Below are 15302 nucleotides of genomic sequence, written 5' to 3'. Positions count from 1 at the left end.
AGTTATATCCACAACAATGACAATGATGACAAAGCCCACCACTCAGTCCCCTGCTATTGAACCTCTAATGGTATGGCTACAAGCCACAGCATTCAACACATTGCCCTTCACAGGCTAATGGACAAGAGTATTGCCTGTCAATAATATGATGCTTCCCTTGCCTATTCACCATATCTCTTGGATTTCACTACAGATATAATACAGATATAATACGATTATGGTAATAATAATGTTAACAATGTCAACACATGTTGATGATAATAATAGTAATAATACAAGTTATAGTTATAGCAATAGTAGTAGTCTTAGTAATAGTAATGATATCACTCTTCCATATTTAACTAAAAGCTGTCTCTCTCAGTCATACTAACTTACTAACGGGATCGTATAAGACTCTCACTGCACTGGTAAAGAGAGAGGGAGAGAGACTGAGCGAGCAAGCGCAGAAGAGAGAGAGAGCCAGAGAGGGAGGGAGAGACAGTGTGCAGGACAGCGAGTGAGAGCGAAGCGAGGAAGAGAGAGAAGCGTGAGATAGAGAGAGAGAATGTATGGTGTCAGGGTAACGCTTCCTTGCTTGTATCCAGGGCCTTTGTGAATACACCATGGGATGCATCGGCTCACGGAGACTCAGTAAGACCTGCTATTCTTCCCTTATGGCTGGGGGCTGTGGTTGGGGCTGGGGGCTGTGGTTGGGGCTGGGGGCTGTGGTTGGGGCTGGGGGCTGTGGTTGGGGCTGGGGGCTGCGACTTGGGTGAGGGGACAGGGGTCCTGCTTGCTGCTGTTACGTACTGTGTGTGTGTGTGTGTGTGTGTGTGTGTGTGTGTGTGTGTGTGTGTGTGTGTGTGTGTGTGTGTGTGTGTGTGTGTGTGTGTGTGTGTGTGTGTGTGTGTGTGTGTGTGTGTGTGTGAATAGGCTGTGAGGACCGCGGGATGAAGAAGGGGGTGGATGGTAACCACGTCACTGTTTAGATGGGGCTTGACAATTCACGTTTGGCCAAGATGTCAGAGACAATATGTGTTAAAATGCGCTGCTGAGTGTGTGCATTCTCCCTCCCTCCCTCCCTCCATCCCACCCTCTTCTCCTGCCTTGATTCAGGATGATGCCTGGCAGAGTATATGTGTGTGTGGGAGGGAAAGAGAGAGAAGGATGGAGCGGAGGAGACGGGGGAGGCAGATTGAAAATGCTATGACAGTTGCTGTTCACAGAGGGAGAGATAGATAAGGGAAGAGAAGGAGGGGGAAAGATAGATGAAGCAAGAGAAGGAGAGGGAAAAGAGGGGAATATTCTACTGTGTAGTGTAGTATTATGTGTATAAATAGAGAGAGAAAGAGAGATGAGGTGGGCTGGAGTGAGAGAGGCAGGCAGAGAGAGGGAAGACATGCTGAATTGTATTGCAGGCAAAGAGGAGGGGAGATGGAGGGAGGGGTTGAGATGGAGAGGGGGAGAGGGAGGGGAATACGTGAGGGAAAGAGTGTATGGGATTGCATGGAGGGCTATTCAGGTTGGGATTGTCCTGGACAATACCCATCTGTGACACTTTAGGTAAATCAACGTCAGGACTGCTGAGGAGTCAGGGTGGGGGGGGGGGCGAGGTAGTAAACAATAATGCATACGATTAAAGGTAAACACACCTCAGAAATCATATAATGTATGTACAGAATGAGAATATGAAATGATTAATGTGTACAGTAGCATCTTCAATAGGAAACATCAACAACAAGGTGATTGTGATATGCTACAGAAAAACAGAGGAGGATGTCCCAGTAGTCTATAGATGAGGACTGCATTGGTCTGTTCTGTGTGCAACATGTGTACATCGGGTTTACTTTGGATTTAAATATAGGCCTAAAGTACTTACATAACGTGCATTGTGAAATATTTGTCATCCACTTTGTACAATCACAAACGAACGTTCAATACATAATGATTCATGAACACTCAGTACAGCATGATGATGTGGCTGGTGACACGTTGCTTCTTGAAAGTCCAATCGCTTGAAAACTCGGACTGTATCAACAGTGGACTACTGAAAAGAACAGCAAAATGTAATTTTTGAGTGGATTTTCCCTTTAAGCAAAAACCTCTAGACATACTAGAGGCTACTTACTTGAAGTGATATTAGTATTGTAGTAGTCTTTCTCAGCACTGAGGTACAGTACCTAGTAGTTTTGAATGGCTGAAGGACACAGGTAGGTTAGAGGTGAACAAGGATGGGATCAATTCCATTTAAATTCAGCAGGAAATTACTTGAAATACAGTTAACAAATTTAAAGCTGCCCACTATTATCATTATTTAAACTGCCTGAACTGAAATGGAATTGACCCCAGCTGTGGTATTGAGGTCAGCTGTGTGAAATGGTGGTGAGTGAGTGAGGTGCTCCCCCTTTAGAAATAACTGCGAACTAGAGATAACAACACATGAAGTATCCAAAGGATGAAAGACATTGTAGAATGAGTTGATGTCTAGAATGTAAACCAGCTGGCAGCGGGTGTGAGGTGAATAATGAAGCCATGATAACTGTGTTAAACTAGCGCTATACACATAGAATTAGAAGTTTGATTATTAACAAGTGATTGAATTGTATCTCCATGGATATACAGTTGAAGTCGGAAGTTGACATACATTTAGGTAGGAGTCATTAAAACTCGTTTTTCAACCACTCCACAAATTTCTTGTTAACTATAGTTTGGCAAGTCGGTTAGGACATCTACTTTGTGCATGACACAAATAATTTTTCAAACAATTGTTTACAGACAGATTATTTCACTTATAATTCACTGTATCACAACTCCAGTGGGTCAGAAGTTTACATACACTAAGTATGTGCTTTTAAACACTGTGCCTTTAAACAGCTTGGAAACATCCAGAAAATGATTTCATGTCTTTAGATATTTCTGATAGGCTAATTGATATCATTTGACTCAATTGAAGGTGTATCTGTGGGTGTATTTCAAGGCCTAGCTTCAAACTCAATGCCTCTTTGCTTGACATCATGGGAAAATCAAAAGAAATCAGCCAAGACCTCAGAAAATAATTGTAGACCTCCACAAGTCTGGTTCATCCATGGGAGCAATTTCCTAACACCTGAAGTTACCACATTCATCTGTACAAACAATAGTACGCAAGTATAAACACCATGGGACCATGCAGCTGTAATAACGCCCAGGAAGGAGACGCGTTCTGTCTCCTAGAGATGAACGTACTTTGGTGCGAAAAGTGAAAATCAATCCCAGAACATCAGCAAAGGACCTTGTGAAGATGCTGGAGGAAACAGGTACAAAAGTATCTATATCCGCAGTAAAACGAGTCCTATATCAACATAACCTGAAAGGCTGCTCAGCAAGGAAGAAGCCACTGCTCCAAAACCGCCATAAAAAAGCCAGACTACGGTTTGCAACTGCACATGGGGACAAAGATCGTGCTTTTTGGAGAAATATCCTCTGGTCTGATGAAACAAAAATAGAACTGTTTGGCCATAATGACTATCGTTATGTTTGGAGGAAAAAGGGGGATGCTTCCCAACCGTGAAGCACGTTGTGGGGTGCTTTGCTGCAGGAGGGACTGGTGCACTTCACAAAATAGATGGCATCATGAGGTCGGAAAATGATGTGGATATATTGAAGCAACATCTCAAGACATCAGTCAGGAAGTTAAAGCTTGGTCGCAAATGGGTATTCCAAATTAACAATGACCCCAAGCATACTTCCAAATGGCTTATGGACAAGAAACTCAAGGTATTGGAGTGGCCATCAAAAGCCCTGACCTCAATCATTTAGAAAATTTGTGGGCAGAACTGAAAAAGTGTGTTCAAGCAAGTAGTCCTACAAACCTGACTCAGTTACACTAGCTCTGTCAGGAGGAATGGGCCAAAATTCACCCAACTTATTGTGGGGAGCTTGTGCAAGGCTACCCGAAACATTTGCATGCAACAATGCTACCAAATACTAATTGAGTCAATGTAAACTTCTGACCCACTAGGAATGTGATGAAAGAAATAAAAGCTGAAATAAATCATTCTCTCTACTATTATTCTGACATTTCACATTCTTAAAATAAAGTGGGGTTCCTAAATGACCTAAAACAGGGATTTTTTTACAATGATTAAATGTCAGGAAATGTGAAAAACAGAATCATTCTTAAATGTCAAGCATGTTGTAACTATGGCAATGTTTTTGTCCTACAATTTTGACCACCATGGTGACTGAATTTAGGCTAGGGTTCTTCTAAGCTGTTGTTTAACACTTGATTTAGTGAATAAGTGAGTGTGTGCTGCTGATACTGCAGTGTAAAGAGCTGGAGAGAGCAGCGTGGTGTGTAGGCCTGCCTGCCTGGGTGTGGCAACAGTGTTTGTCCTGGGTGAGAATGGGTTTAGTGTCCAGTATTGATCAGTCTCCTCAGCTGCAGTCCTCCCTGCCAACCACAGATCAACAGGAGGAGGCAGAGGAATAAAATATCTACACACTGGAGCAAGACAGAGTATCTACACACGGGAGTAAGGCAGAGTATCTACACACTGGAGTAAGACAGAGTATCTACACACTGGAGTAAGACAGAACATCTACATACTGGAGTAAGACCAGAGTATCTACATACTGCAATAAGACTAGAGTATCTTCACACTGGAGTAAGACAGAGTATCTACACATTGGAGTAAGACTAGAGAATCTACATACTGGAGTAAGACCAGAGTATCTACACACTGGAGTAAGACTAGAGAATCGACATACTGGAGTAAGACCAGAGTATCTACACACTGGAGTAAGACTAGAGTATCTATACACTGGATTAAGACCAGAGAATCTACATATTGGAGTAAGACTAGAGTATCTACACACTGGATTAAGACCAGAGAATCTACATACTGGAGTAAGACTAGAGTATCTATACACTGGATTAAGACCAGAGAATCTACATACTGGAGTAAGACCAGAGTATCTACACACTGGAGTAAGACTAGAGTATCTACACACTGGAGTAAGAGAGAGTATCTACATACTGGAGTAAGACAGAGCATCTACATACTGGAGTAAGACAGAGCATCTACATACTGCAGTAAGACCAGAGTATCTACATACTGCAGTAAGACCAGAGTATCTACACACTGGAGTAAGACAGAGTATCTACATACTGGAGTAAGACAGAGCATCTACATACTGCAATAAGACCAGAGTATCTACACACTGGAGTAAGAACAGAGTATCTACACACTGGAGTAAGACCAGAGAATCTACATACTGGAGTAAGACAGAGTATCTACACACTGGAGTAAGACCAGAGTATCTACACACTGGAGTAAGACCAGAGTATCTACATACTGGAGTAAGACCAGAGTATCTTCACACTGGAGTAAGACCAGAGTATCTACACACTGGAGTAAGACCAGAGTATCTACACACTGGAGTAAGACCAGAGTATCTACACACTGGAGTAAGACCAGAGTATCTACACACTGGAGTAAGACCAGAGAATCTACATACTGGAGTAAGACCAGAGTATCTACACACTGGAGTAAGACCAGAAAATCTACATACTGGAGAAAGACTAGAGTATCTACACACTGGATTAAGACCAGAGAATCTACATACTGGAGTAAGACTAGAGTATCTATACACTGGATTAAGACCAGAGAATCTACATACTGGAGTAAGACCAGAGTATCTACACACTGGAGTAAGACTAGAGTATCTACACACTGGAGTAAGAGAGAGTATCTACATACTGGAGTAAGACAGAGCATCTACATACTGGAGTAAGACAGAGCATCTACATACTGCAGTAAGACCAGAGTATCTACATACTGCAGTAAGACCAGAGTATCTACACACTGGAGTAAGACAGAGTATCTACATACTGGAGTAAGACAGAGCATCTACATACTGCAATAAGACCAGAGTATCTACACACTGGAGTAAGAACAGAGTATCTACACACTGGAGTAAGACCAGAGAATCTACATACTGGAGTAAGACAGAGTATCTACACACTGGAGTAAGACCAGAGTATCTACACACTGGAGTAAGACCAGAGTATCTACATACTGGAGTAAGACCAGAGTATCTTCACACTGGAGTAAGACCAGAGTATCTACACACTGGAGTAAGACCAGAGTATCTACACACTGGAGTAAGACCAGAGTATCTACACACTGGAGTAAGACCAGAGTATCTACACACTGGAGTAAGACCAGAGAATCTACATACTGGAGTAAGACCAGAGTATCTACACACTGGAGTAAGACCAGAGAATCTACATACTGGAGTAAGACCAGAGTATCTTCACACTGGAGTAAGACCAGAGTATCTACACACTGGAGTAAGACCAGAGAATCTACATACTGGAGTAAGACCAGAGTATCTTCACACTGGAGTAAGACCAGAGTATCTACACACTGGATTAAGACCAGAGAATCTACATACTGGAGTAAGACTAGAGTATCTATACACTGGATTAAGACCAGAGAATCTACATACTGGAGTAAGACCAGAGTATCTACACACTGGAGTAAGACTAGAGTATCTACACACTGGAGTAAGAGAGAGTATCTACATACTGGAGTAAGACAGAGCATCTACATACTGGAGTAAGACAGAGCATCTACATACTGCAGTAAGACCAGAGTATCTACATACTGCAGTAAGACCAGAGTATCTACACACTGGAGTAAGACAGAGTATCTACATACTGGAGTAAGACAGAGCATCTACATACTGCAATAAGACCAGAGTATCTACACACTGGAGTAAGAACAGAGTATCTACACACTGGAGTAAGACCAGAGAATCTACATACTGGAGTAAGACAGAGTATCTACACACTGGAGTAAGACCAGAGTATCTACACACTGGAGTAAGACCAGAGTATCTACATACTGGAGTAAGACCAGAGTATCTTCACACTGGAGTAAGACCAGAGTATCTACACACTGGAGTAAGACCAGAGTATCTACACACTGGAGTAAGACCAGAGTATCTACACACTGGAGTAAGACCAGAGTATCTACACACTGGAGTAAGACCAGAGAATCTACATACTGGAGTAAGACCAGAGTATCTACACACTGGAGTAAGACCAGAAAATCTACATACTGGAGAAAGACTAGAGTATCTACACACTGGATTAAGACCAGAGAATCTACATACTGGAGTAAGACTAGAGTATCTATACACTGGATTAAGACCAGAGAATCTACATACTGGAGTAAGACCAGAGTATCTACACACTGGAGTAAGACTAGAGTATCTACACACTGGAGTAAGAGAGAGTATCTACATACTGGAGTAAGACAGAGCATCTACATACTGGAGTAAGACAGAGCATCTACATACTGCAGTAAGACCAGAGTATCTACATACTGCAGTAAGACCAGAGTATCTACACACTGGAGTAAGACAGAGTATCTACATACTGGAGTAAGACAGAGCATCTACATACTGCAATAAGACCAGAGTATCTACACACTGGAGTAAGAACAGAGTATCTACACACTGGAGTAAGACCAGAGAATCTACATACTGGAGTAAGACAGAGTATCTACACACTGGAGTAAGACCAGAGTATCTACACACTGGAGTAAGACCAGAGTATCTACATACTGGAGTAAGACCAGAGTATCTTCACACTGGAGTAAGACCAGAGTATCTACACACTGGAGTAAGACCAGAGTATCTACACACTGGAGTAAGACCAGAGTATCTACACACTGGAGTAAGACCAGAGTATCTACACACTGGAGTAAGACCAGAGAATCTACATACTGGAGTAAGACCAGAGTATCTACACACTGGAGTAAGACCAGAGAATCTACATACTGGAGTAAGACCAGAGTATCTTCACACTGGAGTAAGACCAGAGTATCTACACACTGGAGTAAGACCAGAGAATCTACATACTGGAGTAAGACCAGAGTATCTTCACACTGGAGTAAGACCAGAGTATCTACACACTGGAGTAAGACCAGAGTATCTACACACAGGAGTAAGACCAGAGTATCTACACACTGGAGTAAGACCAGAGTATCTACACACTGGAGTAAGACCAGAGTATCTACACACTGGAGTAAGACCAGAGTATCTACACACTGGAGCAAGACAGAGCATGTACATACTGGAGTAAGACCAGAGTATCTACACACTGGAGTAAGACCAGAGTATCTACATACTGGAGTAAGACCAGAGTATCTACACACTGGAGTAAGACCAGAGTAACTACATACTGGAGTAAGACCAGAGTATCTTCACACTGGAGTAAGACCAGAGTATCTACACACTGGAGTAAGACCAGAGTATCTACACACTGGAGTAAGACCAGAGTATCCACACACTGGAGTAAGACCAGAGTATCTACACACTGGAGTAAGACCAGAGTATCTACACACTGGAGTAAGACCAGAGTATCTACACACTGGAGTAAGACCAGATAATCTACATACTGGAGTAAGACCAGAGTATCTACACACTGGAGTAAGACCAGAGAATCTACATACTGGAGTAAGACCAGAGTATCTTCACACTGGAGTAAGACCAGAGTATCTACACACTGGAGTAAGACCAGAGAATCTACATACTGGAGTAAGACCAGAGTATCTTCACACTGGAGTAAGACCAGAGTATCTACACACTGGAGTAAGACCAGAGTATCTACACACAGGAGTAAGACCAGAGTATCTACACACTGGAGTAAGACCAGAGTATCTACACACTGGAGTAAGACCAGAGTATCTACACACTGGAGTAAGACCAGAGTATCTAAATACTGGAGTAAGACCAGAGTATCTACACACTGGAGTAAGACCAGAGTAACTACACACTGGAGCAAGGCTCATGCAGGTCTGTATGTGTAACGGTATAGCTTCCGTCCCTCTCCTCGCCCCTACCTGGGCTCGAACCAGGGACCCTCTGCACACATCGACAACAGCCACCCTCGAAGCATCGTTACCCATCTCACCACAAAAGCCGGGGTCCTTGCAGAGCAAGGGGAACCACTACTTCAAGGTCTCAGAGCGAGTGACGTCACCGATTGAAACGCTATTAGTGCGCTCCCCGCTAACTAGCCAGCCATTTCACATTGGTTACATATGCAATGTCAGTTCTTAGTAAGCACCTGATAAATAGCCTGCTAACTGATTGATGATTCTGTACAACTAGAGGTGTTGATTTGTAAAGTATACCAAATCACTATACTGTACCACCAGTGGTGTTGATACCTACATTAAACCAAATCACTATACTGTACCACCAGTGGTGTTGATATCTATACCACATCACTATTCTGTACCACCAGTGGTGTTGATACCTACATTATACCAAATCACTATACTGTACCACCAGTGGTGTTGATATCTATACCACATCACTATTCTGTACCACCAGTGGTGTTGATACCTACATTATACCACATCACTATACTGTACCACCAGTGGTGTTGATACCTACATTATACCACATCACTATTCTGTACCACCAGTGGTGTTGATACCTACATGATACCAAATCACTGTACTGTTCCACCAGTGGTGTTGATACCTACATTATACCACATCACTATACTGTTCCACCAGTGGTGTTGATACCTACATTATACCAAATCACTATTCTGTACCACCAGTGGTGTTGATACCTACATTATACCACATCACTATACTGTACCACCAGTGGTGTTGATACCTACATTATACCACATCACTATACTGTTCCACCAGTGGTGTTGATACCTACATTATACCACATCACTATACTGTTCCACCAGTGGTGTTGATACCTACATTATACCACATCACTATACTGTACCACCAGTGGTGTTGATACCTACATTATACCAAATCACTGTACTGTAACCACCAGTGGTGTTGATACCTACATTATACCACATCACTATACTGTTCCACCAGTGGTGTTGATACCTACATTATACCACATCACTATACTGTACCACCAGTGGTGTTGATACCTACATTATACCACATCACTATACTGTTCCACCAGTGGTGTTGATACCTACATTATACCAAATCACTGTACTGTTCCACCAGTGGTGTTGATTCCTACATTATACCACATCACTATACTGTTCCACCAGTGGTGTTGATACCTACATTATACCAAATCACTGTACTGTTCCACCAGTGGTGTTGATACCTACATTATACCACATCACTATACTGTTCCACCAGTGGTGTTGATACCTACATTATACCACATCACTATACTGTACCACCAGTGGTGTTGATACCTACATTATACCACATCACTATACTGTTCCACCAGTGGTGTTGATACCTACATTATACCAAATCACTGTACTGTTCCACCAGTGGTGTTGATACCTACATTATACCAAATCACTATACTGTACCACCAGTGGTGTTGATACCTGCATTATACCAAATCACTATACTGTACCACCAGTGGTGTTGATACCTACATTATACCACATCACTATACTGTTCCACCAGTGGTGTTGATACCTACATTATACCACATCACTATACTGTTCCACCAGTGGTGTTGATACCTACATTATACCAAATCACTGTACTGTTCCACCAGTGGTGTTGATACCTACATTATACCACATCACTATACTGTTCCACCAGTGGTGTTGATTCCTACATTATACCACATAACTATTCTGTACCACCAGTGGTGTTGATTTCTACATTAAACCACATCACTATTCTGTACCACCAGTGGTGTTGATACCTACATTATACCACATCACTATTCTGTACCACCAGTGGTGTTGATACTTACATTATACCACATCACTATTCTGTACCACCAGTGGTGTTGATACCTACATTGTACCACATCACTATTCTGTACCACCAGTGGTGTTGATACCTACATTATACCACATCACTATTCTGTACCACCAGTGGTGTTGATATCTATACCACATCACTATTCTGTACCACCAGTGGTGTTGATTTCTACATTAAACCACATCACTATTCTGTACCACCAGTGGTGTTGATTCCTACATTATACCACATCACTATTCTGTACCACCAGTGGTGTTGATTCCTACATTATACCACATCACTATTCTGTACCACCAGTGGTGTTGATTCCTACATTATACCACATCACTATTCTGTACCACCAGTGATGTTGATTCCTACATTAAACCACATCACTATACTGTACCACCAGTGGTGTTGATTCCGACATTATACCACATCACTATTCTGTACCACCTGTGGTGTTCATTCCTACATTATGGTATATCAATCTATCTATTCTGTACCACCAGTGGTGTTGATTCCTACATTATACCACATCACTATTCTGTACCACCAGTGATGTTGATTCCTACATTAAACCACATCACTATACTGTACCACCAGTGGTGTTGATTCCTACATTATACCACATCACTATTCTGTACCACCTGTGGTGTTGATACCTTCATTATACCACATCACTATTCTGTACCACCAGTGGTGTTCATTCCTACATTATACCACATCACTATTCTGTTCCACCAGTGGTGTTGATACCTTCATTATACCACATCACTATTCTGTACCACCAGTGGTGTTGAAACCTACATTATACCACATCACTATTCTGTACCACCAGTGGTGTTGATACCTACATTATACCACATCACTATTCTGTACCACCAGTGGTGTTGATATCTATACCACATCACTATTCTGTACCACCAGTGATGTTGATTCCTACATTAAACCACATCACTATACTGTACCACCAGTGGTGTTGATTCCTACATTATACCACATCACTATTCTGTACCACCTGTGGTGTTCATTCCTACATTATACCACATCACTATTCTGTACCACCTGTGGTGTTCATTCCTACATTATACCACATCACTATACTGTACCACCAGTGGTGTTGATACCTACATTAAACCACATCACTATACTGAACCACCTGTGGTGTTCATTCCTACATTATACCACATCACTATACTGTACCACCAGTGGTGTTGATACCTTCATTAAACCACATCACTATTCTGTACCACCAGTGGTGTTGATACTTACATTATACCACATCACTATTCTGTACCACCAGTGGTGTTGATACCTACATTATACCACATCACTATTCTGTACCACCAGTGATGTTGATACCTACATTATACCATATCACTATTCTGTACCACCAGTGGTGTTGATTTCTACATTAAACCACATCACTATTCTGTACCACCAGTGGTGTTGATACTTACATTATACCACATCACTATTCTGTACCACCAGTGGTGTTGATACCTACATTATACCACATCACTATTCTGTACCACCAGTAGTGTTGATATCTATACCACATCACTATTCTGTACCACCAGTGATGTTGATTCCTACATTAAACCACATCACTATACTATACCACCAGTGGTGTTGATTCCTACATTATACCACATCACTATTCTGTACCACCAGTGGTGTTGATTCCTACATGATACCACATCACTATTCTGTACCACCAGTGATGTTGATTCCTACATTAAACCACATCACTATACTGTACCACCAGTGGTGTTGATTCCTACATTATACCACATCACTATTCTGTACCACCTGTGGTGTTCATTCCTACATTATACCACATCACTATTCTGTACCACCAGTGGTGTTGATTTCTACATTAAACCACATCACTATTCTGTACCACCAGTGGTGTTGATTTCTACATTAAACCACATCACTATTCTGTACCACCAGTGGTGTTGATACCTACATTATACCACATCACTATTCTGTACCACCAGTGGTGTTGATACTTACATTATACCACATCACTATTCTGTACCACCAGTGGTGTTGATACCTACATTATACCACATCACTATTCTGTTCCACCAGTGATGTTGATACCTACATTATACCACATCACTATTCTGTACCACCAGTGGTGTTGATTTCTACATTAAACCACATCACTATTCTGTACCACCAGTGGTGTTGATTTCTACATTAAACCACATCACTATTCTGTACCACCAGTGGTGTTGATACTTACATTATACCACATCACTATTCTGTACCACCAGTGGTGTTGATACCTACATTATACCACATCACTATTCTGTACCACCAGTGGTGTTGATATCTATACCACATCACTATTCTGTACCACCAGTGATGTTGATTCCTACATTAAACCACATCACTATACTGTACCACCAGTGGTGTTGATTCCTACATTATACCACATCACTATTCTGTACCACCAGTGATGTTGATTCCTACATTAAACCACATCACTATACTGTACCACCAGTGGTGTTGATTCCTACATTATACCACATCACTATTCTGTACCACCTGTGGTGTTCATTCCTACATTATACCACATCACTATTCTGTACCACCTGTGGTGTTCATTCCTACATTATACCACATCACTATTCTGTACCACCAGTGGTGTTGATATCTATACCACATCACTATTCTGTACCACCAGTGGTGTTGATTTCTACATTAAACCACATCACTATTCTGTACCACCAGTGGTGTTGATTCCTACATTATACCACATCACTATTCTGTACCACCAGTGGTGTTGATTCCTACATTATACCACATCACTATTCTGTACCACCAGTGGTGTTGATTCCTACATTATACCACATCACTATTCTGTACCACCAGTGATGTTGATTCCTACATTAAACCACATCACTATACTGTACCACCAGTGGTGTTGATTCCGACATTATACCACATCACTATTCTGTACCACCTGTGGTGTTCATTCCTACATTATGGTATATCAATCTATCTATTCTGTACCACCAGTGGTGTTGATTCCTACATTATACCACATCACTATTCTGTACCACCAGTGATGTTGATTCCTACATTAAACCACATCACTATACTGTACCACCAGTGGTGTTGATTCCTACATTATACCACATCACTATTCTGTACCACCTGTGGTGTTGATACCTTCATTATACCACATCACTATTCTGTACCACCAGTGGTGTTCATTCCTACATTATACCACATCACTATTCTGTTCCACCAGTGGTGTTGATACCTTCATTATACCACATCACTATTCTGTACCACCCGTGGTGTTGAAACCTACATTATACCACATCACTATTCTGTACCACCAGTGGTGTTGATTTCTACATTAAACCACATCACTATTCTGTACCACCAGTGGTGTTGATTTCTACTTTAAACCACATCGCTATTCTGTACCACCAGTGGTGTTGATACCTACATTATACCACATCACTATTCTGTACCACCAGTGGTGTTGATACTTACATTATACCACATCACTATTCTGTACCACCAGTGGTGTTGATACCTACATTATACCACATCACTATTCTGTACCACCAGTGGTGTTGATTTCTACATTAAACCACATCACTATTCTGTACCACCAGTGGTATTGATTTCTACATTAAACCACATCACTATTCTGTACCACCAGTGGTGTTGATACCTACATTATACCACATCACTATTCTGTACCACCAGTGGTGTTGATATCTATACCACATCACTATTCTGTACCACCAGTGGTGTTGATTTCTACATTAAACCACATCACTATTCTGTACCACCAGTGGTGTTGATTCCTACATTATACCACATCACTATTCTGTACCACCAGTGGTGTTGATACCTACATTATACCACATCACTATTCTGTACCACCAGTGGTGTTGATTTCTACATTAAACCACATCACTATTCTGTACCACCAGTGGTGTTGATTCCTACATTATACCACATCACTATTCTGTACCACCAGTGGTGTTGATACCTACATTATACCACATCACTATTCTGTACCACCAGTGGTGTTGATTTCTACATTAAACCACATCACTATTCTGTACCACCAGTGGTATTGATTTCTACATTAAACCACATCACTATTCTGTACCACCAGTGGTGTTGATACCTACATTATACCACATCACTATTCTGTACCACCAGTGGTGTTGATACTTACATTATACCACATCACTATTCTGTACCACCAGTGGTGTTGATATCTATACCACATCACTATTCTGTACCACCAGTGGTGTTGATTTCTACATTAAACCACATCACTATTCTGTACCACCAGTGGTGTTGATTCCTACATTATACCACATCACTATTCTGTACCACCAGTGGTGTTGATTCCTACATTATACCACATCACTATTCTGTACCACCAGTGGTGTTGATTCCTACATTATACCACATCACTATTCTGTACCACCAGTGATGTTGATTCCTACATTAAACCACATCACTATACTGTACCACCAGTGGTGTTGATTCCGACATTATACCACATCACTA

At 41.5% G+C, this 15302-nt stretch overlaps 1 protein-coding gene across 3 annotated transcripts in view; it reads left to right on the top strand.

Moving 5' to 3' along the window:
- The first annotated feature begins 508 nt into the window (after positions 1–508).
- The window catches only part of LOC135521911 (uncharacterized), a 51217-nt gene continuing 36423 nt past the window's right edge, over positions 509–15302 (top strand). For all 3 annotated transcript variants that reach the window (XM_064947720.1, XM_064947719.1, XM_064947718.1), the window contains exon 1: positions 509–630. In XM_064947720.1, coding sequence (XP_064803792.1) covers positions 603–630 — 28 coding nt within the window. In that variant the 5' untranslated portion in view covers positions 509–602. The remainder of the gene's footprint in view (positions 631–15302) is intronic.

This window comes from Oncorhynchus masou, chromosome 30 (assembly GCF_036934945.1).
Source record: "Oncorhynchus masou masou isolate Uvic2021 chromosome 30, UVic_Omas_1.1, whole genome shotgun sequence".
Classification (NCBI taxonomy): domain Eukaryota; kingdom Metazoa; phylum Chordata; class Actinopteri; order Salmoniformes; family Salmonidae; genus Oncorhynchus; species Oncorhynchus masou.
The sequence above is the reverse complement of the archived record's forward strand: the minus strand, read 5'-3'. Positions and strand labels throughout refer to the sequence as shown.